This window comes from Mauremys mutica, chromosome 2 (assembly GCF_020497125.1).
Source record: "Mauremys mutica isolate MM-2020 ecotype Southern chromosome 2, ASM2049712v1, whole genome shotgun sequence".
Taxonomy (NCBI): domain Eukaryota; kingdom Metazoa; phylum Chordata; order Testudines; family Geoemydidae; genus Mauremys; species Mauremys mutica.
In genome coordinates this window covers 87493963-87519018 of record NC_059073.1, presented here as the reverse complement: position 1 = coordinate 87519018, position 25056 = coordinate 87493963, and the positions used below count along the sequence as shown (strand labels likewise).

Here is a 25056-nt window from a genome sequence, read left to right as displayed (position 1 = left end):
TCATGGTTTAAAGACTTCAAGGTGCAGAGAATCTTCCAGCAGAGAATGTTCCTATTTAACTTCACTGCATCTCCAGGATACTGAAAGGAAAGCAGAAAAACTCGCCTGGCTGCTGCCAATTTGGTCTATACGAAGAAAAATTCCTTCCTCACCCCAAAACAGGCGAGCGGTCAAACCTGCAGCCTCTGCAAAACTGCAGCCTCTAAGGCTACCAGCACAGGCTGGGACAACTGGGACTGTGCAAAAAGAGGCTCCCTGTGGCCCCAAGCCAGGCTAGGGTTTAAATTAAAGAAAGGAGCTGGCAAGGAGTCAATCAGCTCCATTCCTCCCCAAGCTAGCCAATGAGTGGCTAGAGAGCCTGAATGTGAGGGGCACTCCTGCGTCTCCTTTGTGTACTGTTCTCCTCCCCTCGTTTAACTGGGGCTGTCCCAATCACCACCAGCCTGGCTCTTCAAGTTTCCCATTTGTTGAGGTGGGTGGGTAGCATTTTCCACACCAACCACTGCCACTCCAGTAGCACATGCAGTACATGGAGCAAGATGCTGTTGTATTGAGTAGGAAGTCTTGTATCTATTGCAGCTACTGCAGCTGGAGTCTGCATGCTCACCCAACCTCAGTCCAGAGTCCAAAGAGCCCTGGTCCCCCTCTCCAGGGGAGGGTCCTTCCCCTTCCACCCCCCTCAGCTCAGGGAGATCATCACAAGTCAAAGGAGGCCTACCCACTTAAAAACCAAAGGGGACTTATTCCCTGACTGACCACCAACGAGGATGCACTCCCTGTCTAACCAACCACCCCAAGGCCAGCCATTGCATCATGGTCCATCTACTGCCACTGTAGTTGCTGCTCTTCTGAGGAACTGCTAAGAGTAGTGGCTCTCTAGGGAGGAGCTACTCATGAAGGCGAAGTACAGTGGGTCAAGAGGGACTGGGCTGAAGGAGGTAGTGAAAGGATTGCTAGATCTGTCAGTAGGAAGAGTGTGGGGATTGGGATGGAATAAATGGATTTTTCTGATAGTGGTGAAGTATTTTACCCATCATATGTTGCATGTATAACTATGGAACTTTTTGAGGGAGCCCTTTGTTAAAATTAGGCAGCACATCGCTCAAAACACCTCAGCTGAATGAAAACTAGCTGTAGTTAAAATGAACCATGAATAACAGCAGCACCTGCCTGCTGACATCAGTAGCGTTAACCTGAACTAATCTTTTAGTCAAGCTTGGCACTGGAATTGCTACTGCATGCCTTATTTGGGGAAGTTAATATCTGTCTGGTGCAAATCACAACAGAATAAAAATCTGGCATGCAGTTCAGCAGTCCAGATGAATAATTTTTTAGTGAAACTAACGATGCCACAAACCAGCTTTTAAACAGTTGACTGATCAAAATAAAAGTTGGCAGTTTTTGAGTGCATTTTTACCAGTCCTAGAGCTTCTTAATGTGTTCGCTTTTAAACTGTTCCTTGTTGTAGCACTAAAGCAGAAGTTAGAAAAAGGCCTCACTTGTTACGTGTTTAAGAACAGCACATTGGTGTCCCTGTATAATCGCCTTTCATACAATATGGGCACTAGGTTGTTTATGTTTGCTTCCTAGCAAAGTAGGGATTGGCTGTTTTTGGTTAGCGAGAACACAAGGATTAGATGACTTTCAAAACAACACAAATATAGTCAAAATAACAGCTAAACTAGTTAAATAGACTACATGTAATATTATGTAAGCACTCTGAAATAAAACAGAAGAGAGACACAATAGGGGGAAGTATTCAACCACATGATTATATTAGACATACAAAAGGAAAAAATAAGAGCTGCTTAACACAAGGTCAATCAGAACACTGTAGGCTAGAAAGGGAAGTGAAATAACAAGGACTGGCAAAATAGCTGAATGCTTACTCAATGAAATAACACAACAGTTGCCATCTTGACAGTGAATGTGTGTCTAGTATCCACAATCTCGAGAGCAGCCAGACAAATTTACAAAGCAAGTTGGAATGTGTCAAATATAACTAATTTCTCCTAGCCTAGAAATAGATGGAATTCAACCACGTGCTTTAATTATAATACTAATTAATATATCTTGGTTGAAAAAAAATCCAGAAGTTCTTGGAATTTACCATAAAGATTTCCCTTCCCTCCCACAACTTTCAGAATGCTGAAGTCCTATACCCAACGCATTAAAGGTTCAGTCACCAAACAAACCAGGAACTAGTTTTGCATCTGTAATTTACAACAGAATGATGCTACAAATGAGCAAAGTGATGCCCAAATGTTATGGTCCATAAGTCACATGAATCAAAGACTAATCAGCTGGTGAGGGTTCATCCTCTAGTACCGCTCTCCTCACTTTGTGGGTGATCATGCTTCCAAGCACTATATATGCATCATGACTTACATGGGCACAGTTCCCCATGTGGCTGCAGCCCCACCCGGGATGCTGCAGCTGACCCTTTGCAGATATGAAGATCCACTTGTGGGAGAGAAGTGGGGGCAAGCTTGAAGGATATACATCATACCTTCCCCTCCACACCCCATCTGTAAATTCCAGGATTGTAAGTGCTTTAGGGAAGGGAGCACAGCGTCATAATTTTTATTAGTATATGTATTGTGGCAGCGGAGTTGAGACCAGAGTGCTCATAGTGAAGCATTGTGGGGCACCGCCTGGAGGCCAGTTAAATTGATGTAAGCAATGCAGTGTCTACACTGCAACTACATCAACCTAACTATGTTGAATTAAGTGCTATGCCTCTCTTGGAGGTGGAGTAATTAAGTCGACGGAGCAGGTGAGTTATGTCGGCAGAAGGGATCTGGTAGCGTAGACACAGACATTATTAGGTCAACATAAGACAGCTTATGTCACCCTAACTGTGTAGTTTAGACCAAGCCTGAGTTGCTTACATGTGCTATATGGCCAGATTCAGCCTATGTTCGTACTGGACTCCACTGACATAAACCTAGAGACAAAGTCCCACTGATGGAAAGCCTTTGGGCAATGATGGGGAGGTTGCAGTGGCCAAAAGCAGCATCAGCCTCCTTTGGAAAGGACCAGCCAAGGGGCAGAGGCAGCCCCAAAGGGATATGGGGGCATGGCCAGAACAGCCAGTGGATGCCCTAATTCAACTCATCCATTCAGAAACCAATCACTATGGGTCTCCCATGGAATCACTGAAAGAAACTTTACACATGTGAGTAGTCCCCTGATCCCCAAGATAAGCATGTGTGCCAGTATTTGCAGGATCTGGGTCTAGAGTTGGTTCTTTCTGGATGGAAACACTAAAGAAGGGTGGCACCAACTCTGCCCATCCTCCGAGCATGAGATTAGCTGGTGAGACAAGTCTGATTTACACACTAAATCTGATCCATACTGTGTGAGCCTTCTAATCAAGGCTCACTATGGCAGGCTGCTGTATATGTATAACCTAACTGTAGAGCTGTGCAACCCTGCACTTTTACGTCACAGGAGTTTCTACAGACTCCCGCCTCAGTTTATATCCTCATTGGTTTGCAACCCAGTGCTGAAAACTCTCATGATTGGTTGGTAAATCTTGCAATATTTTCTGTGGGGGAGAAGGGTTCCCTTAAGCCCTAGTTCCTGGAGTCATGTGATTGCAAGAATCTCAGCTTCCTTCTAAAGAACAAAGCAAGCCTTTAGTCCTTATGGGTGTGGAGAAAAGCTTGAACATGTGATCCAGCTACACCCTAAAGGCTCAAAAAACAGAAGGCAAATGAAAAAGGCAGAATCCTTTTTTTTTTTAAAAGATGTAATAATTTTTTAAGCCAATTTCATGACTTGGCGGGGGGAATTGGCTCCAGACTTTTGGAGCTGGCAAAACTGCAACCCTGACAAATGAATCCCAAATCTCAAAGTGTAAGTCAAGCAAAATAGCTGATTGACATCTAATTTCAAATTGAAACACCATGAAATCATTAATTTCATGTGAGTCTGGCACAAACCTTTGTGAGCCTTTGGATACAACTGGTCTGAGTTTTGAGTTTGCAACATAACCAGCAGCATTTTGTGTAATACTGGAAGTCAATATGTTGCACAACTGTGAGGAAATCCCAGTCAGGACATGGAACAGATTATTCAAGTGGACAGTGGAGACTATACAGCATGCATGAATGTAATTATTATGTCAAGAATGGGGCAAGGATTAAGTGACATTGCACTAGACAGTGGGTAATGTAACCTCTTTCATTTTAATCTAAATACTGGAGCTACAGGCAAAGATCCAGCTAAACCAGTGAAACAGGATGAAGACATAAGAATGTGGGAACTCAGTAAACAGATTTAAGACAAGTAACATTCTGCATCAGGAACATTTGCTGTGTTTGTGGGCTTGACATCTAGCAAAAACAAGGAGAAAAGGTTAACAAATGTAACACACACTGGATTTAAATGGTCATTAGCATGGAGAAAAAAATGTTAATGGATCTTAAAAGAATTGCATGCTAATATCGAAATATGTTTGTAGCATTTGCAGAAAGCCAGCACAGAATGCTGAAACATGCAGACCAATAATCTGAACAATACCAACTTTTGAGTTATACAATTTGCTGTTAACTGTAAATGACATAAACACAATAGGTATAAATAATAGTCAGTATGTTTATTGTACACATAGAACCTAGGCATACATCCCTACGTCATTTGGTTACAGACTTTGGGTATTCTTTTCCTCTCTCAAGGCCATACATATTCCAGTTATGCTCCCCACTCCTACCCAATTGTGCTCCCTCCGGATCCCAAGTTCTGCTTCCTTTCTCTTTCAAACCTCTTCCCATCAAGTATGGTACCAACTCCATCCTTACTTCTCGCACTCCCACTTCAATTCATGCTCTGCTGGTGCACAGGCAGCACTCCAGAAGCTGAGTCAGTGCCACCCAGCAGCCTGTAAACAAGCTGCTCTGACTTCAAGTGAGTTAGGTCTATAGCTCCACCCCTGCTTGCAGCTTGGTAGAAGAAGGGAAGGATGGTGAAAGTGGGATGAGAATGGCCCTTAGCACCAACAAGAGAGTGCAGTGCTGGCAGTTAGCCTATCTCCCTTCAGCACATGAAGCTGGCTGCTATGCTTTCAAGCTCCCAGGCCTGTGCACTCAGCTAAACTTAAGAGTACAGCAGCAGCTGTGGTACCACCAGCCCCAATTGAAGATTCCCGAGTCTAGTTTCATCATTTCTGCATAGTAGACAGATGGTGTCTATAGTCACTCAAGCTGTAGATATTCAGCAACATTGTTTTCTTCGCTTTTGATCAATTTGTGAGTTAGCTGTTTTTATTGGCATAGGTCTGTTGTGCCTCTCAGGTCACTTACTCTGTTCCAGCAGATGATGCATTATTCAATGTGGTAAATGACTATGTCATGTCCCTCTACCTGGGTTCTGTGAGTGGTGCTAAATGTCAATCTGGTTGTGCCGCTTGAATTTTAGGTAGAGGTCAGTACTTGACAGTTTTGTTTTAATTAGCCTTAGCACCAGTTATCCCAGCAGCAAAAACTGTCAAAGCTGCTTCTGTCCTTTCATTTTTTCTTTTTTTTTAAATGTTTTTTAAACATTATTTCCAGAAATAAACTTTCCTTTTGTTCTCTCAAGGTTGAGTGGCTGGCACACTTCTCCCAGGCTTACTTGTTAGCTATTGGGACACATGTTCAGTTTTGAACTCTGGCTCCATCTGATACCCCAAATTTATCTCCAGTTTTGTTCTGAAGTCATCTTAGTCCCTTTGCTAGCTAATACCGCAGTGACTGCATCGCCACTGTTCCAGTCTTCCCAGAGCTTACCAGGACTAATTTACAACAAACTGTAAATAAAACTCCCTTTTGAGATTATTTTGGTGGACACTTCAAAATGAGTCACATTTTTTACCTCCAAATTAAATAAACTCTTCAGGGCAGGGAGAGTCCTGACTCTATGGTTAAGTAGCACCCAGCATAAAGGTCTTCTACTCCTGACTACGGCGTCTAGCTGCTGCTTTAATACAAATAATATATAAAGTTTGGCCCCAAATAAAATCGGTTGTAAATTCAAGAAGTCCCCGGAATCGTGACTGTATTCATTAGAGATTATTAGTCTGATCCCATGACATATGGGTAAATGCAAATCAGGCCTACAGCCACCATTCTTATTTCACAGCTAAGACTATTTTAGCCATGACCAAAGGAGCTTTCTCCCTCATCCTGCTGCACCTTCATGCTTGTTGCTATTTTAGTGGAACTGCAGAAGTCAGCAAGTGAATCTCTTAATATTTTTCAGTCTGCTGAGTAAACTTCCCATTTAAAAGGACAAGGAATGAAAAAAAGATCTCAGAAAAGACTGTCTTTTTATGGCCTTGTTTCCTCCCATTTTTCACCCCTCCTCCAACTCATAACACCTTAGCAGCAGCCAGAAGTAATCTGTAACACAGGGAAAGCTATGTAAATGGATGCTTGTTTACACACTTCAGAAAAAATGTAGCTTATTTTTTGCTTGAGGTCAGTTTCTCCTTAACCCAATGCCTGGGGCGTGGGAGTCAGGATAGTTAGCAGCAAACTCCATCTCCCTCTTGTATGTTACATAAAACTTCAGAGCAAAGATCATGAAAGTAATTAGCCTCTAGCACCATTTCAGACAATGCCCAGACCATAGGAGATTGGAAAACAATTCCTCTCTTATGGATTTGGGGGTCCTGGTGGCTGAACATGAGGTAATGCAATTCTAGGATGCATAAACAGGGGAATCTCAAGTAGGAGTGTAGAGGATATTTTACCTCTATATTTGGCACTAGTGCAACCACTACTGTAATACTGTGTCCAGTTTTGGTGCCCACACTTCAAGAAGGATGTTGATAAATTGGAGAGAGTTCAGAGAAAACCACGAGAATGGTTAAAGGATTAGACAACATGCCTTATAGAGATATATAGATGCAAAGAGCTCAATCTATCTTAACAAAGAGAAGGTTAAGTAGTGACTTGATTACAATCTGTAAGTACCTACACAGGGAACAAATATATAAATGGACTTGTCGATCTAGCAGAGAAATGGTGGGGTGTTGAAGCTAGACAAATTCAGACTGGACATAAAGGTGGTTCTTTTAAAGAGAGAGGATAATTAACCATTGGAACAATTTACCAAGTGTCGTGGTGGAATCTCCATCGCTGACTATTTTTAAATAAAGATTGGATGTTTTTCCAAAAGATATGTCCTAGAAATTATTTCAGGGAAGTTCTATGACCTATGTTATAAAGGAGGTCAGACTACATGATCATTCCTCTGACCTTACAATCTATGATCAGAATTTTCCTTCTGAGAGTCAATCTCACACTTATGAAGAAGTATCCTTATGATATATATTTACAGGTAGTTATAAACCTGGACTTAATCATTTTGCAAAGGTATTCCAATAAAAACAGCACAAAGGAGATAGAACTGTGTCTAGACAGGCTCGGAAACAACAACAGTGTAGAAAGTTTCTGAACCTGAAAATGCTGTTATGTGAAAACAAGGTACGTTCTCCCTAGTGCATACAGCTATGTCTGCCTATGCTCAAAGAAAGTTACAAGTTTTACCTATATACAAAATACTTCTATTTTCCTTCAAACATAGTATTTTCTAAACATACAACATATGAGATAACCTTGGGGTGTCATATTTGCAACCAAAAGTTGCCTCACCATTGAATTTGTTTTTAAAAAGTGCAGCACCTGTAGCCCTTAACATGGAAGTGAATGGAGAGCAAGAGATGGGCAGAATAAATAAAGTTAAAGCAGCAATGAAGTTTAAAGCTTTTAAGACTTCCAGCCAAAGAACACTCAGGAGAATAGAGACATGACTACTATCTCCAAAGGATTAAAGTCCACTGCAAAGCACCAAAAGAAAAACAAATTGTTTTTAGTTATATAAAGATGTCCTCAATGACCCTCCCCTTGACATCCCCCAAAACACAGTAGAATTATTAGGGAACTGATTTTTCAGGGTAAGGACGGTTAGTTTTGTCGCTGGAGGACTGGAGTTGGGTAGCGACATTCAAATAGACTGAAATCCAAGCTGTAAATCTTAGGGTACATTTTTTTTAGAAACAGGTAAGTGATTTGGAAGCTTAAGTCCCATTTTCAGAAGTGACTTCGAACACATTTTCAAAGATATTTAGGCACTTTGTATGATTTTACAAAGGATCCTAAATTCCTCACTCACTTAGGAGCTTTTGTAAATTCCACTAGGCACCTAAGTAGAAAGATGCCTCAACACTTTTGAAAATCTGGCCTTTAGGAGTCCAAGTCCCTTTTTGAAAATTGTATCCCTCATCTCTCTTCCAGGCTAGGAAAACTTCACGTCAGATTTCAACTTATTGTGATGTCTGTCCCACTCCAGTACACCTGACAAAACAGGTAAATCAACCCCCTGATATTACTAGTGTAAGAAAAGAAGCAGGAAAATAATTCTGAGGCCATCTCCGTACATCACAAAAGACCAATGAAGAGGACAAAGGCAACTGGTCTACTCTTTTCAGTTCACCTTCAAGAGAATGTTCTCCACTGAGCTGTCATGTACATCAACTCAGCAATATTTAAGGAATGAGGCTGGGATTTTTAAGGGATTTCTAAGGCAGAGAAGTGCCCAAATCTCACTGAAAGTCAATGGGAGTTGGGCACATAACTCCCTTTGGCTCCTTTGAAAAGCTCAGCCCAAGAGGACACTGTCAGGTAGCTCTGGTCAACCTCATCCCTGTAAATGTCCTTTTTACAACAACTTTGTAATTTTCTTGTGCAGGTCTCTGATCGACACAGAGAGAAGACATTCTTTTCAAGCTCATGCTGGCTTCTTTCTATTTCAGTTATATTTGGAGCATAACTTGGTGTCTCCTGTGACGCTCCTGTTCAACAAAACACACTGTATGCGTCCATTTTTAAAGAAAATATTTTATTACATCGTGGAAAAAAAGCATAATCATCCAGGTTCATATTGTTTAAAAAAACTGAACATTTGTTTTAGACAGCATGTTGGTATATTCTGTTCCACGCGGGAATGATAAGAAGTCTACATCATTACTAGATATTGCACAGTCTGAAAGAAACAAAAACAAAAATCACATGATCTTGGGAACCATCTCACATTATGAAAAACCTACTAAGAAACATAAAAAAACAAACAAACAAACAAAACACCCTTTGTTTCTACAGTAGTTTTAAGTTTATAATTCTTGGAATGACCATATTTCACTGAAGACCACCTCAGTGACAGGAAGCTTCATTTCAGCAATCCCTTGTGCAAATAAGATTAATAATAATAATAAAAAATGCAGTTAGTCTTTTGATATCACATGGGCAGCAATAATCACATATTTGTTAAATTCCTGCCTGAAAAAAAAGGGGGGATTAGGCCATAAGTTTTGCCTGCAACTCCATCTCTGCTGCCCTTTTGAGTGCAACGTCCACCAGAAGTTGAAATCCACTAAAATCTTGGTTGAGGTCTGGTGGGGTAGGAGGAGGAGTGTTGAAAAGGCCACTTTGTGCATTTGTACCAGGTCCTAGTTTAGAAGCATCCTCGTGGTATTCAAGAGGGTTGTCTGTGAATCTGCTAGCTGATGTCTGCTGCAGGTCGGTGGTCGGGCCTACACCAGCTGGCTGGCACAAAAGGAAAGGGGCATCTTTCAATGCAGTTACAGTGGTATGGCAAATCACTGAAGGTCGAGCCAAAACAGATCCTGGGGAAGAAGGTTTAGAAGAGACAGCCTTGTTTAGTCCTGTGGTACCAGAAAGAAATGAGTTCTCTTCCAACAGTGGAATGTAGTTTTTTGTGCCTGTGGAAGACTCCACTGGGCTGCCTTCAGAAATCTTGGTCCCTCTTCGTGAGATAGTGAATTGATTTGGATCCTTGCCATCCTTCCTCAGCATGTCAGGTAAAAGCCTGCGGCGTGCATTGATAAACCAGTTGCAGACCTGGGAACATAATGATATCTTAATTTCTACCTTCATTCACTTCCGCACTACATGCCATTAGAGTCTTTCAGTTAGATTAATGAATCCCTTCAAGCAGTTTCCTTAACTCTACAACAAAAGAGACTGATCGACAAGTTCTGACACACCTAGTAAAAACCTCTCTCTTCTTTCTTCTTCTACCCCCAAAACTCACTCTCCATTGCAAAAAAAAAAGACTGCTAGCCTGAAGTGAAAGGTTTAGCTTTTAACTCTGAACATATATTAACCTATTACCTATTGTTCTCTGCATTTAGGTTAATTAACAACAGGAAAACCTTTTCTCTCTGAAAAGAGCCACTCCTCCCACAAACAGTTACTGATTTTTCCTGCTCAACTGACTGTGTCAATAGACATAACATGAATTACCTCATTGAAATGCATCCTTGTTTAAATATCAAGCCAGTTTCCTGGGCAATAACAGATGACTTAACCTCTTTTTTTTTTTTAAGTATTTCTACATAAAGTAGTTTTTCCTTATGATGTTATTAAAGAAATTTTACTTAACTAATTGCAACATTTATATCAAAACACTGATCTATAAAGATAAAAAAATTAAAATTTACCACAATAGTAATACTTTGCAATCCTATATGACCTTCCATCCAAAGATTTTAAAATACACAAACATCCATGCACTAAGAGCTTGTCTACACTATCACTTTTGTTGGTATAACTTATGTCGCTCTGGGTTGTGAAAAAACAGCCCCCTGAGTGATGTAAATTACACCGACAGAAGCACTGGTGTGGACAGCGCTCTGTTGGCGGGAGAGCAGCTACAGAAGTGATTTTACAGCAGTGCAATTGCCTCAGTACAGCTGTGCCACTGTAAACTCGCTAGTGTAGACAAGCCCTAAAGTCTCTCAGCTTTCCTGTGAGGTTACCCATACTACAATGGAGGAAAGAGAGGCACAGAAAGGCTAAGTGCCATGCCCAGAGTCACACATGTTTCAGTGGCAGAGTCTAGAACAAAAACCAAATCTCCTGACTCGCCATTCCCAAATAAGGGCTTCATCCTGCAAACACTCATGCATATGAATAGCTCTACCCATGTGACTTGTCCCACTGACTTTATGAATCATGAAGACTCATATAAATAAAAGTTATATATACTCAAGTGTTTGTAGGATTAGGACCAAAGTCGCCATTTTAATAGTGTAAAGAAAATTATACTGCTAATACATGTGCTTATCACCCTGATCACTTTGCTTATATGCAAAGACTAATGCACATGCTTAATTTTATGCACTTGAAGTCACTTTAGCCACAATGTGCAAAATTAAGCATGTGCATAAGACAATACAGTATCAGGGACATCATCTGTAAGCTTGTGTTTGTACACTACCTAGAACAACAGGGTCCTAATCCTAGTCAATGCCTTTGGGTGCTACCACAACACAAACAATAACAACATATACAGAAAATTACATCTGCAATATGAACATTTTTAGAGAGACTAGAAAGTTGGTAACTTCATAAGTGAAAACAAAGGATCATTTTTATTTTAATCGGAGCTTTTAAAAATACCTGTAGTGTAGAGAGGTGTGTTTGTCTGGACAGTAGTGCTTTTTCTTGCTCTGATGGATAGGCATTGTATCGGTGCTCATACAGCCAGTCCCGAAGAATCTGCACTGACTCCTTGGGCAGGTTACCACGTCTCCTCCGTTTGCCTGAGGCAGTGGAAGAGGAAAGATCCAGTGGGACATCCATGGTGTCATCATCCTCTGTCTCACTGCCAGATACTGCAGCTACACCTACAGTAATAAAAAGGTGAGAATAGTCACTTCAATTCAATACTTATTTACAGCATTTCACTTCAACACCTCTCTCTCTCTCTATATATATATATATATGTGCTTCCTAACATAAACATACTGTATATAATTATATACAGAAATATATACATTATTTTTTAATTTATGAAGCATTAACAAGTGGACAATTCCTTGCCAGCTCAGATTTTGTGAGCCTTTATTGTGAGTCAAACCAGGCCTCATGTTTAGAAGATGTGTACTGTAACAAAAGTAGCACCAACTACCTATTCCTAGGGGATACTTCACACAATCTCATTTACTGGTTCCCTTAGCAACCTTTTATTTGGTCATATGCAGTAAGTAACTTCCATCTGATGTCAATATCATGCCAAATGTTGATCAGCAAAGGGTGCTACTGTGGTATGCCTCCAACAATCTTTTTTCTTCAAGGCTGTTTCATGGCTAGGCAAAAAGCCAATAGACAAGAATTTCAAAACATACACCCAACCTAAATCTTGGCTGTATTGAATTACAATTTAACATGCTGGTGCGTCTCCTTCTGATTAAGGATAGCTTTATAGGTTTAAAATGTTAACAGCGCTTTCCAGAACTACTAATAAAAATGAATGGCAGAGGAAAAGAACAGAAAGCAAGTTGTGGCTGGTTCTTCTAAAGTGACACAAAATTCACTCACTGAGGAAAAAGTGTACAGCAAGGTAACAGTAAGTGCCTAAATAGTGCCACACGGTAGTATAGATTTGCTATCATTTATTTTTCTGGAGAACATGCCACACTTCAACTTTGCCCTGATTAACTTATGCTTTGAACCCTATAGTTTTCCTCACACTTCAAGTAGTGTACTTATTCAGATTTTGAGATATGTTTACTGCAAGAACTCTAGATTTACAGTTTTACTGCACATTTTTCTCCCATAGAGAAGGAATTTATTTCAATCTCATTTAGATTCTGTCTTCTGTAATTAATTCAGTAAACCATATTACTAATAACTTGGAACTACAATATGTAAACAATCAAATAAATACTTCATATTCTGTGGCTGAACAACAGTCTGCAATTCTGCTCTTCAGCAAAGTGTACAGTGTGACTGAGGAAACAAAACAAATAGCACTGAAATCCATAAAGGAAACTTTGCTTTGGCTTTAAGTACTTTAATCCCACCAGAAATTTTAGGAATCTTACAAACCATATATAAATCTAAATCACAGATACCACTAGATTCAATTAGCACAGTTCAGAAGCTTTTCTGATTCACAATAGGGTTGCTTTCCAAAGCATTTTCTAGAAATGACAAAAGGAAAATGAGGCCCTAAATCACTTTTAAGTTAGTTTGAATATCCATTTTATTTAAAAAAGAAAAGAAACTTGCATATTTATAAAAGCAAGCGAAGTTAAAAACCAGGCAGAAAGGCTTCATATGGGCAGCTGTCCAAATTTCAAAACTAATACTTAAACTAAACTAGAAAAAAAATCAGTTATATTAAAATGGAAGCTATGCCTGTGAAAAGATACAAGTATGAAACTCTACATTTATGTTCATACTTAAAAGATTTAATGGGAATCAGACCCAAAAGAGAGAGAACTAATTGTGAGTTATTGCATAGTAGTTTCACAGATACCTATGAAATGCACAAATGTGGTGTGACAGAGTTGAGCATTTGATAAGTTTTGCCTTATCTCTATTCATGAACAAATCATGGTATTCTTGAATTTGTCATTTGCAATTATTCAGATTTATCCAGGGAACTTTTTGTTAATACTCTGTGAATATTCACACTTCAGTCTGTGGTGGTTACTTAAGTAACTTGTGTGGTATTGTTTCTGTTCCCTGGATGGATGATTTATGTAACTAACCAACACTCTGAATGTTACAGTTGAATATACAATTCATACTATGATGATTAGTTACATAAGTTATCCAGTCAGGGTACAAAAACAATGACATGCAATTTAAATAACCAACTCAAGGTAAATTCTGAATTGTATATTTGATTTAGTTCTTAGTGCATGTATGTGGTATTTTCAAGTGGGGAAAAAAATCTTAATAGCTTCACATTAAAATATTATTTTGCTTGAAAAGTAAGTTATGATGGCTCTACACAGCAGCTCACTAACTCTAAAGTAGACTTATGACTAGCTGAAACTAGTTTACAGAATTCAGAGAAAGCTATAGCTATAGCATAATCCCATGGTTTAAAGTTGAAGCTAGACAAATTCAGACTGTAAATAAGGCATTTTTAAATGTCTAACAGTGAGAGTATTAACCAAGGGTTGTGGTGGATTCTCCATCCCTGACAATTTTTAAATCAAGATTGGATGCTTTTCTAAAAGATCTGATCTAGGAATTATTTTGGGGGAAGTTTTATAGCCTGTGCTATACAGAAGGTCTGACTTGGAATCTATGAATTTATCTAATGTTCCAAACATTTCTGTTTTTGCTTGTGGTAGATTAAAAATGTTGCTGCACTGATTTTTTTAAAGAGGATAATAAAATGTTAGGCTACAGAGATAGTTATCAAAACAAAGACCTTGGGAGCCAGGAAAAGTAGGAGCTGAAGGCACACCAATGGTGCAAAGCAGGAACCAAAGAGGTGCAATCACTGTGCCTACTCAGAGGAGTAAATTTACATTCATAAGTGCAGTTATATAGAAATCATTTGAGATTAAACTCTCAAGGTCTAGTAAACATTCCATGCAAAGCTTCTTTCTAAACAGTAAGACCAGAGTTCTGCTTTGATGATAAAGATTTAGGTTTGGAACTTGTTGTTCTTTACCCGCTGCTGTAAAAATGTATTTAAAAAACCCCACCAAAAATATTTGTTGAAAATGCAATCTTTCTGAGATCACATTTCTTTTTTCAAAAATTAATCAAATAAAATTGTCCTTCAAACAACTGTAAGTTTCCTAACTGTAACGCAGTAATAAAAAAAATAAATGAAACAACACTGGAGTCTGCCCTTTGATCTGCTTACTTAGTGTGACATGTTCCCTCAATTTTATGACACAAAACAGGTTTGGGTTAAACAGGAACAAACGGCATTGCAGTTTCTCATTTAAATAAAAGAGCACCAGACCTCTGAACCCTTAACAAACATCTCCAACGGCATGTGCAGAAGCTGTAGCAACAGGAAGTTAAGGCTGTAGATCTCATACAACCTCAGCTGATAACTCTGAGAGCAGAAGCCACGTTGTTGCTGTCAAAACCTGTGTTTTCATTCGTGCTGATTGCAACTCAGCTTTGTTTTTTCTTTTTGTTAGTAATCAGACTATATGCTGTTGTTTTCCTTTTTAGTAGGGCACAGTTGAAAGGCTTCCCACCTAGGCTCCATGTCTGGACCATTTACTGTTATTTACACCCCAGAATAAGGGCTTGTCTACATGCAGAAATACCTCCATCTTATTTTAAGTTGTGATTTTAAAACTAATTCTGTTATACTTGTATCAAGGCCTTTGTGGACACTTATTTCTGTTTAAATCAGGCTTTTACAAGTTAGCTTCAGTTGATTATATGTCTAAACTGAAATAAGCCACTCTTAAACTGATGCAAGAATGTCTACAGAGTGTTTTGCACTACTTAAGCTGAACTGGTGCACGTTTGTATGTAAACAGGGCCTAAGACACAAGAAGTGACCTTGTCTCTAATTCTATAAGATTTACTCAGATAAGCAGTCCTTATTCATACAAAAATAGTTTCACTGATTTCAGTGAGGACTACTCCTAAAGGTTGTAGGATCAGCAGGCCCCCTTCTTTTATATAATGTGAATTGATTTACCTGCACCCAACTTCTAGTCTGGCAGCATGTAGAGAATTTAACATACTGTGTTACATCACATCACAGGACAAAGAGATCCTAAGTCCCTTTCTTGTTCACTGCTAGGGAGATCATGCCTTGAACACTGCATAAAATTCTGAGCACCTCAATACCTGGATTTTACTAAATAACGGGAAAGAATTCAGTTAAAGCTTCCTGGCTTAAAGGGCTGGAGGGATAAATCTAATGAGGAAAAAAATAATTATGTGCATAGTTTTTCAAAATGATAACTAAAGTTAATATGGAAAAAACTATCAGTACTTTATTAGGTATGAACACCAAGAAGGAGAAGAATTATTTGGGATAGATTGGGGCCTTAACTAGGAGAAATGGAATGAAGTTAAGCAAATTAAAATTTGGGCTGAATATCAGGAAAAAATATCCTATTGTATTGTAGCAGAGCTTCTCAAGAGAACTGGTAGAAACCAACTGTTTGAATCACTTGAAACTGAACAAGTATACTGCAAGGCACAGTCTCCTTTGGCAGAAGGAATAGATTAGATCACCTCATGGATAATCTAGCTCCATTTTTATGTTTCTGTGAATTTCTTTGGTTGGGTTTTACATGTATATATCTAGATAATATTTTCAATCTAAAAAGCCCCCAATCTTCCTGTAATTGACTTCACTAGGACTACACATAGTCATATGCACAATCTTCAACAGGGCTATATCTTTGCAGGACTGGAGACTGGAGACTACAAGTGTAGTCTATAGGGCTAGCCTACCTTCTTATATATCTTCTCTTATGGGTTTATTTGTTTTATCATGATAGGATTATAAATTTGTATTAAGAGTATTTTTGGCTGTAATGCAAGGCCACATCCTGTATGCTGAGCTAATGCAAGTTAGCATACATATGTTTGAGACTGTTAGCCTAGAGAAAGTATATATGTATGTAGGTGAACTTTAACGTAGATAAGTGAGGATGGTTAAAAGCAAGAAAGTATAGGTAGGGGCAACCTAAGTTCATATAGTCTTCAAACTTAGCAGGTACACCACAAAGAACACAGAAATAATAACAGATAGTATGAATATGTCATTAATATGTATAAACATACCAGCCTATAAATGAAAGTGTACCCTGATATTTTTTGTGAGTGAGGAAATTAAGTTTGGATATGGAAGGAGGGCACATGAGAGAGCTGCAGTGTGACTGCTATAAGAGCTACATTTCATTATTATTATTTAGGAAATAAACTTTTGCCATCCATGGAAGAGGTTTCAGAGATTTAACTTAAGATATACCAATTTGGAAAGGAACTTTAGTTAAAGGTTTGTGAATTATTATTTTAAAGGTTTGTGAATTATTTTTTTTAAATAATCAGGTTAAATAGTATCGATAATTAACCAGATCAGACACAGGAGCTATGGGGATGTGTAAGGGAATTTTCCATAGCAGATAATTAGAAAAGTTTTCCTTTTTCTTTAAATGTGATTTTACAAGTGGAAGAACCAGTTTTCTTTCCTCTGCATTGCTTGAGATTTACTGGTTCCACAAAGTAGGCTAACTTGGCTGAAATCAGGTCATGCTCTGAAACGTGAGTATCAAAATACAGGCCACAAATGCAAACTGCAAGCCCAACCTTTAATTAAAAAGGAAACAACAAAAATCATTGTCATAACTTCTTTGAAAAGTTTCCATACATCTGTGAGCTTCTTCTCACTTCCTAATTTCTGCCACATAAACTCTCAAGCAACGGTCTTCTGTCTCAAAGGTTTGCCTTCCAATGTGCTGCCTTTCATTGTTTCAGTGCAGAACTCCCAAATCACAGGGCAGATTACACACAGAGAGAAATACATAGGCAGACAAGGTAACCTCGTCAGCATTTTTCACACATATTTAGTTTGGGGGCGATGACAATAAGAGTTGGAAGTGCGTGAAGTTGGTATTTAGACAACCAGTAGCTTGCCCTCCGGGAGAGGAATCTGAACAATGGAAGCAGCAGCAGACAGGAAACCAACTCATCACCACTACTGTGCAAATAGGGAGCACAGGAATGTTCTAAAAATAACTAGTCTAAATAATTCAATAAAACCATATACCTCCAGTAACCTTAACAATCTGAACAAATCTACAAAAATGGGAAAATCTAGAGTCAAGGCTGTAACTGTCTCTAGGTACAGAGGGTTGGGCTTGGTATGCAACACGTGTTATCTAATATCACTCCAGTTAGGAGAACACTGAAATATTTGGCGGGGGGAGGGGGGTATATAAATACAAAGTTTCGGTTTGAACTCTGAATTCCTTGCTTTTTTGAGAGTGTAAACGGGACCCGCACTGACTGTTGTCTAAAGTGTGCCTTTGCGGCTTAATTTCCTTTGTGTGTTTTATTTTAAATCAGTATAGTCCAAGATTACTTATGAGAACTACAAACTATATTAGAGCACATCTTTAAATTATACACCAAGAATTCAGAAGATGCTTAATAGGTGTATAAAAACACATACTCTAATGGCTCCAGGAACATTAACAACGAAGTAGATTTCTGGACCCTTGAACCACAAGAGCGTGTAGTAGGAAAAACAACACTGCTCTAGAGTAGTAAACATGCGCAGTACTCCTTTTTTAACCCTCAGTATCTTGGATAATTTAAAGGTCTTTAAATACCAAAAATCCTTAATATACATTACTGATTAGCCACTTAAAAATGGGGAGATAGGGAACTGACGAGGAAACAAACATCCGAAAAAGGTTTTTTTTAACAGCAGTAACGTTTTAAAAATGTTTTCCAATTCTTTGCAGACACGTTTTAGTTTTCAAGATACTTAGAGGACTACAGACGGAAATATCGACAATGCCATGATTATAAAGTGTTCAAGTGGTAATTACGTAAGTAACACCAATGAAAAGTTTTTCAAACGTCTTTTTTGCTGCTTCCCCGCCACGTGGTGGGTAAGTTTTTAAATCACTTTACTTTTAGTCTTTTAAAAAAAAAGTATTTGATAAAAAGGCAGGAGATAAATCTGCAGATCGATTTAAAAAAGTCTCATTTTAAATTCTCCGACAGCCCCCCACTTTTGTCCCCTTTCCCCATGCTAACTCGCAAACAAAGAGCTCCGCCACCCCGTTGTTCAGACTGCATTGCTCAGAGAGTTGTATTTGGGTTGGGATTTGCTTTTTTAAAGTTGTGAAAACAATTCCAGTCCCGTCCTTGGGGACCGGACTGGAGAAATTAGAGTGAAGAGAGAGAGGGAGGAGGAAAGAGGGAAGAAAAAGGCTGTTTAAAAAAGCGAAAATAAAACTTTGTTGGGGACAAAGCAGGCAGTTGACCAGTTTTTGACAGGGAGCCAAGCAGCATGGAGAGAAAGCAGCGTCCAAACAGCCCCTCATGTTTTGTCTGGAAGTGAAACATTATCAACTGCCATTTCAGACCTGAGCTCAACAAAGAGGAAAAGGACCAGATTAGAAAGAAAAAAAGGAGGGTGAAAGAAGAAAACCGGTTCCACTTTATTTAATAAGCCAAATCAAACTGCAATGAAGTTTAAACCACACGCCAGTTATTTCCATATGGCGAAAGCAACATGCTTTCCACTTTCCCAGCCAGGTTTAGCAACAGCACGCTGAGGAATCACTCTGTCTCTCTCACACTCACACGCACCCCCTCCCTACCTTTTTTACTTTTCATCGTGGTCTCGAGCCCCGGACTGCACCAGCTGGCAAGGCTTGCTACCCAACGGGCACCCCACGCACAAATCAAGTCGCCTTTTCTTGCTTGCGGAGCAATCTCCGCTTTGCAACTTGGAAGGCGGGCAGAGGGCTCCCTTCCCAGCCGTGGCTGCTACCCCGGGCGCTTCAATGGGCTGTGTGTTGTGTCACCGCGAGCTGACAGCTTCCTTCTGCCTGGGATGTTTGGTCCGGATTTGGTGCTTTCCCTCCTCTTCTTTCTTTGTTCTTTTTCCCACCCCTCTCCGATGCTGGGCCCCAGCTTGTCAACGTGAGAAAAGGCACCAGGGGGAAAGGTACCCTCCGCCCACCTTTCAGCAATGAGTAAGTGAGAGAGTAACTGAGAGCAATAGACGCTTTGCCTCCTCCTCCTCCTCTCTGGCTGCGGAGACGGTTGTCAGCGGAGGGGAGGGAGCGGGATACTCACACACACACACACAACAGAGCGTGTGATGTGACAGTGCAGGGCAGGCAGAGCCTCTGCGCCTGCTGGTTCCTGCCTTTCTTCCTAGCCAGGCGTTTGATCATTAAACTGGGAAGGGGGAGGGGGAGGGGGGTTTTGACAGCTGCCCCGGACTTAGCCTCCTCCTGTTGCTGCCGGATGAGCCACCCACTCCTTAGTGTGAAGAGAATGGAGAAGAAAGAAAAAGCAGCGTAGCGCAAGAAAAGAGCGCTTAAAAGATTAGCATAGCATTGAACAAGCCCTGCTCTTCCTCCCCACCCCCACGGACACCCCCCCCCCCAAAAAAAGAAAAAATAACTAAGACGCCAAAAGGCTCTTGGCTCCTTCTCCTGCTCGGGGGTTGTTGTGGTTGGAGCCGCCTTGTTATGATGCTGATGGGCTTGCAGGGCAGTTTCGAAATTCCTGGCACGCCGGAGCCCGAGACACACTGTCATTCTCACAGGCTTCCAAACTTCTCAGTCCCGGGGCGCGCCGCGGCGTGGCGCGCTCCGAGTCGGCGCGCCGCAGTCCCAGCCGCGGCTGCCCTGACTGGAAACGGCGCGACGCGCCTGTAGGGGCTCATCCGGTGAATAATCCAGACCCTTCTCCAGCGCGGATTTGGTGGCTTTGGGAGTGTTTCTTTCCCCCCCATGTCTTTTAGAGGAACGAGCACAAAAGCCCCCCCCCGCCCCCTTCATTCGGGTTTGCCAGGTCCAGCCGTGCGAGAGAAGCTTCTCTCGGGCGGGCGTTATTTTAAGCCGATCTTTAAAGGTTTTTTTTGTTTTGTTTTCACTTTTTTTCGATAGGCTTTGCTGGGCGTTTCAACGAGACACGCTCGCTCGTGGCTTTTTAAAAAACCAGCTCGACTCATCCCTCTTCGGTTATCACGTGGGTTCAGCAACAGTTTATTTTGCTGCGAGTCTGACTCGTTGAGATGAGACATGCCGGAGTTCGAGCTGTTCCTGTTGGGTTCAAACCCCCCCCCCCCCCCCGCGAGGTCTTTCCATTGACTGAAACGGGAGCTGGCTCCAGCTCGTAAAATAACCAAGGCTGCTTTCCCGGAGTCCCTTTGTGCTCGTCCTTCAGCGGTTCCAAAACTGGATTTTGTTTGATCAGGACAAATAAAAGTATTGGCATAAAACGTGTGAGGCGATGAATTCAAGGGGCTCATCCTCTGCTTGAACTTTAGCAGGGAAAGCAAACAAGCCCCTGTGCACTCACTCTCAACACCACGTAACAGTGTTTGAATTAAGGAAGGAGCGTTCCCCATAGTTTAGATTGTAAAAGTAAACCTGGTTTTAAATAATTACACAATGAAACAGACCAGGAACCATGGCTTTACTTTGGGTCCAGCAGCCTACAGCTAGGTACAAAAGCCCATGCGCGCCTGACGCAGAAAGGGAAGCAATAGTATTTTTTTAAAATGTCCTCAAACACCTTGTCGCTGTTTTTTATAGAGTAATTACCCTGCCGTTGCTGAAGATAAAACAGCTGTGAGGTTCTGAATGCGGGACATATGTGCAATGGGGAGGGTGGCTTTGGAGCAATTTAAGTGAACAAGGCACTAGTGTTTGTTTGCTGCTGCCTTCTTAGTGGTTCTCTTTTATGTAACTTAGGGCAATTTGGCACAGAGATTGGTAGCTCATATCCGGTGTGTCTGTATGAAAGAGACTGAGCAACGAGTGAGCGAGCGAGCGGGGAAGGGCCTCGCGACAGTCAGACATACTGACTCACGGAGGCTTGGGCCAGTGTAGTGAGAGTAGGGGAGGAGACAAGCAGTGCAGGCTAGTGCATGGGTTGGGGAGGAGGGAATGAAAGCAACAACAGAGTGGGTCACCTGTTTGCAAAACCAAAATTGCTATTCAAACTTTCCTGGTGTTACTAGATGGGTTGGGCAGCTTCAGCTTGGGGGGAGAGGGAAAGTAGCTCCCTTTCCCACTAGCTGTGTAGATTTTTAAGTTGTGGGGTTTTTTGTTGTTGTTGTTGTTGTTTTTTGCCATAGGGGATGGGTGGCTTTTAAAAAAAAAATACTACTTGACTAATTCTGTGGTTCAGGTGAGGGAGGTGTAAGTGTGTAGCTAAAGTTCAAGATACTTTATAAGCATTCATGCCTCAGTTAGTTATCCCCCTCTAAGAGTGTGAAAGCAAGAGACCCAGTCAAGAGTGGGTATTTTTAACTTGAAATGAAATAATAACACTGCTTCTGAGGTGCTGGTGATGACTCATGGGATTTTTTTTGTTTGTTAAGTATCAGAGGGGTAGTTGTGTTAGTCTGGTTCTGTAAAAGCAGCAAAGAATCCTGTGGCACCTTATAGACTAACAGACATTTTGCAGCATGAGCTTTCATGGGTGAATACCCACTTCGTCGGATTGTTCCCAGCTGAGAGCTTTGAGTTCATAACTGGGGTTTTGCACATCTTTCCTAGGTAATCCTAAAATATAATTAAGGGGGTTTTCAGAGATCTTCTGGGGGTACATCAACTCATCTAGATAGTTGCCTACTTTTGCAACAGGCTACATAAAAACCACTAGCAAAGTCAGTATCAACTAAAATTTCATATGACTTCTTTATATTGCTGTAGTCTCAATGCTATATATTGAAATGTAAATACAGTATTTATATTCCAGTAGATTATTTTTGTAATTATGGTAAAAATGAGAGTCAACACTTTTTCAGTAATAGGGTGCTGTGACACTTGTATTTTTATGTCTAATTTTGTAAGCAAGTAGTATTTGAGGGAGGTGAAATTTGGGATATGCAAGACCAATTAGACTCCTGAAAGGGGTATGGTAATCTGGAAAGGTTAAGAACCCCTGCTTTAGAAGATGCTACATAACAGCCAGGCCTGTTCTCACTCACTAGTTTCTTATTGGCTTTGGAGTTACTAACATGTTAGTAGTTTAAATATTAATTTGTACATTATGAGTATATGGAAAACAAGTAATGCCATTTGGTGAAGATAAATCAGGATTGTGTGCCTATCATGGTTACTGAGATGCCCCTGCCTCCTCTTGCTCTAGAAGTTAGAGGGCTGTATATTAGTACTACCAGGACAGGTGCTCTTGGCCACCCAAAACTAAGGTGGAGGAACTAATAAGCACAAATTACCAGTGATTTCTGAGAAGGAGAAAACAGGGACAGGAGTGGTGGTCAGGGTAAAAATCAGATAACCAGAAGGGACACCGAGCAGAGAACTACTGACAGTGCCTAGTGCTCCTCAGAGGTTTCTAAGGGGTCAGTGGACACTGCCCAGAAGAACTCAGCTGGGAGTTGCCAACTTTCTGATTTCAGAAAACCAAACACCCTTCCCCCTACCCTGCCCCTTCTCTGAGGCCCCATCCCCCACTCACTCCATCCCCTCTCCCTCTGTTGCTGGCTGTCCCCCACCTTTACTCATTTTCACCTAGCTGGGACAGTGGGTTAGAGGTTTTGGAGTGTGGGAGGGGGGCTCAAGATTGGGGCAGGCAGTTGGGGGGTGGTGAGGGCTCTGAGGTGGGGCAAGTAAGGGCTTTGGGGTGCAGGAAGGGGTGCAGGGTGGGGGCTCTGGGATGGAGTTTGGGTGCAGGAGGAGGTTCTGAGCTGGGGCAGGGGGCTGAGGTGTGGGAGTGGATTCCAAGCTGGTGCAAAGGGCTGGGGTATGTTTAGGAGGGTGAGGGCTCTGGCTGGGGATGCAGGCTCTGGTGTGGGGCTGGGGATTAGGGGGTTTGGGGTACAGCAGGGGGCTCTAAGATGGGGCTGAGGGGTTTGGAGTGTGGGCTCTGGGAGGGCATTTGGGTGTGGGAGGGAGCTTAGGGTTGGGGCATGGGAGGGGGTGCAGGCTCTGTGCAGTGCTTACCTTAGGTGGCTCCCAGAAGCAGCCAGTATGTCTTTGTGGGCTCCTAGGCAGAGGCACAGCCAGGTGTTTCTGTGCACTGCCTCTGGCCGCAAGCATTGTCCCCACAGCTCGGGGTGGGGGCACTGTGTGGAGCCTGAGCCTAGGGGCTGCAGCGATATGCCATCTGCTTCCAGGAGCCATGTGGAGCCGGGGCAGGCAGGGAGCCCTGCTGTGCCACTGACTGGACTTTTAGTGATGCTGACCAGAGCAGCCAGGGTCCCTTTTAGACCAGGCGTTCTGGTCGAAAACTGGATGCTGGCAACTCTAGCTGGGAGGCCTCACTGGAAAAGGGAACAGAAATAAGCTCCACAATCACAGAGTATTGCTCCCCCTCACCTAGCTTCCTCCTCCTGGTATAATGGATGGCTGTGCTGCCCATTGCCATAAAGTAACAGTTAATTTAAATCCCATCATTTTGTATGTATAGTTGGGATTATGTTTACCAATGTGCATAAATGCAAAGTAATCAACACTGAATTTCATCTGCCATCATGTTGCCCAGTCACCCAGGTTAGTGAGATTTCTTTATAACGCTTCACAGTCTGCTTTGGGCTTAACTATTTTGAGTAATACTGTATTGTCTGCAAATTTTGCCACCTCACTGTTTACCCCTTTTTCCAGATCATATTCATAATATGTTGAACAGCACAGCTTCTAGTACAGATAACTGGAGGACACTACTATTTACATCTCTCCATTCTGAAAACTGTTTATTCCTACTGTTTGCTTCCTGTCTCTTAACCAGTTACTGATCCAGGAGAGGACCTTCCCTCTTATCCTATGACTGCTTACTTTGCTTAAGAACCTTTTGTGAGGGACCTTGTCAAAGACATTCTGAAAGTCCAAGCACACTATATCCACTTGATTACTCTTGTCCACATGTTTGACTGCCTCAAAGAATTAATAGGTTGGTGAGTTATGATTTCCTTTTACAAAAGCCATGTTGATTCTTCCCCAACAAATAGTGTTCATCTGTCTGACAATTCTGTTCTTTACTATAGTTTCAACCAACTTACCTGGTACTGAAATTAACCTTACTGGCCTGTAATTGTCCAAGTCCCCTCTGGAGCCTTTTTAAAAAATTAGTGTCACGTTCACTATCCTCCAGTCAGCTGGTACAGAAGTTGATTTAAATAAGTTACATACCACAGTTATAGTTTTGAAATTTCATATTTGTGTGCTGTGATACAGCATGGCTAGAGGGCAGCAGGAGAGTGTTAGAAGAGAGCCTTATTCCCTGTAAGGGGAAGAAAGTTTGCTATAGATTAACTAGAGCACCTGAAGCCAATTAGAGCACCTGCAGTCAGTCACATGATAAACCCTGCTTCAATCAGACAGGGTGGAAGTTGGAGCAGAAAGAATTGGTGTTGGAGCAGAGGACAGTTTGGAGAAGAGCTGTGGTGGGCTAAGAAGGCCAAGACCCTAGGTAAAGGGGCGCCTAGCTTGTACAGAGGGAGGGCAGGAGGCCCCCCCACAAGCTGAAGGGCAGGAGAGGGAAGTAGCCCAGGGGAAGGAACCATCAGTTCAAATGGTTCACTACTATCCTC

The 25056-nt window shown here is 41.4% G+C and overlaps 1 protein-coding gene across 3 annotated transcripts; it reads right to left on the bottom strand.

Annotated features, from left to right (window-relative positions):
• Nucleotides 1–8865: 8865 nt before the first annotated feature.
• Nucleotides 8866–19921, bottom strand: TGIF1 (TGFB induced factor homeobox 1). Of its 3 annotated transcripts, none has more exons than XM_045006826.1 (3): nt 19139–19921; nt 11469–11695; nt 8866–9905 (listed from the first exon to the last, which is right to left on the bottom strand). In XM_045006826.1, the coding sequence occupies exons 1-3, from the start codon at nt 19152–19154 to the stop codon at nt 9342–9344; spliced, it is 807 nt and encodes a 268-aa protein (XP_044862761.1). In that variant the 5' UTR covers nt 19155–19921; the 3' UTR covers nt 8866–9341. The 3 variants fall into 3 exon arrangements, with proteins under 3 accessions (XP_044862761.1, XP_044862763.1, XP_044862762.1); XM_045006828.1 differs by lacking the exon at nt 19139–19921 and adding an exon at nt 14788–14806; XM_045006827.1 differs by lacking the exon at nt 19139–19921 and adding an exon at nt 12746–13290.
• Nucleotides 19922–25056: the final 5135 nt, after the last annotated feature.

Coding starts and splice junctions, on each gene's coding strand:
- TGIF1 (XM_045006826.1), bottom strand. Junction 9,906..11,468: donor CACACCTCTCTACACTACAG/GTATTTTTAAAA, acceptor TTATGTTCCCAG/GTCTGCAACTGGTTTATCAA.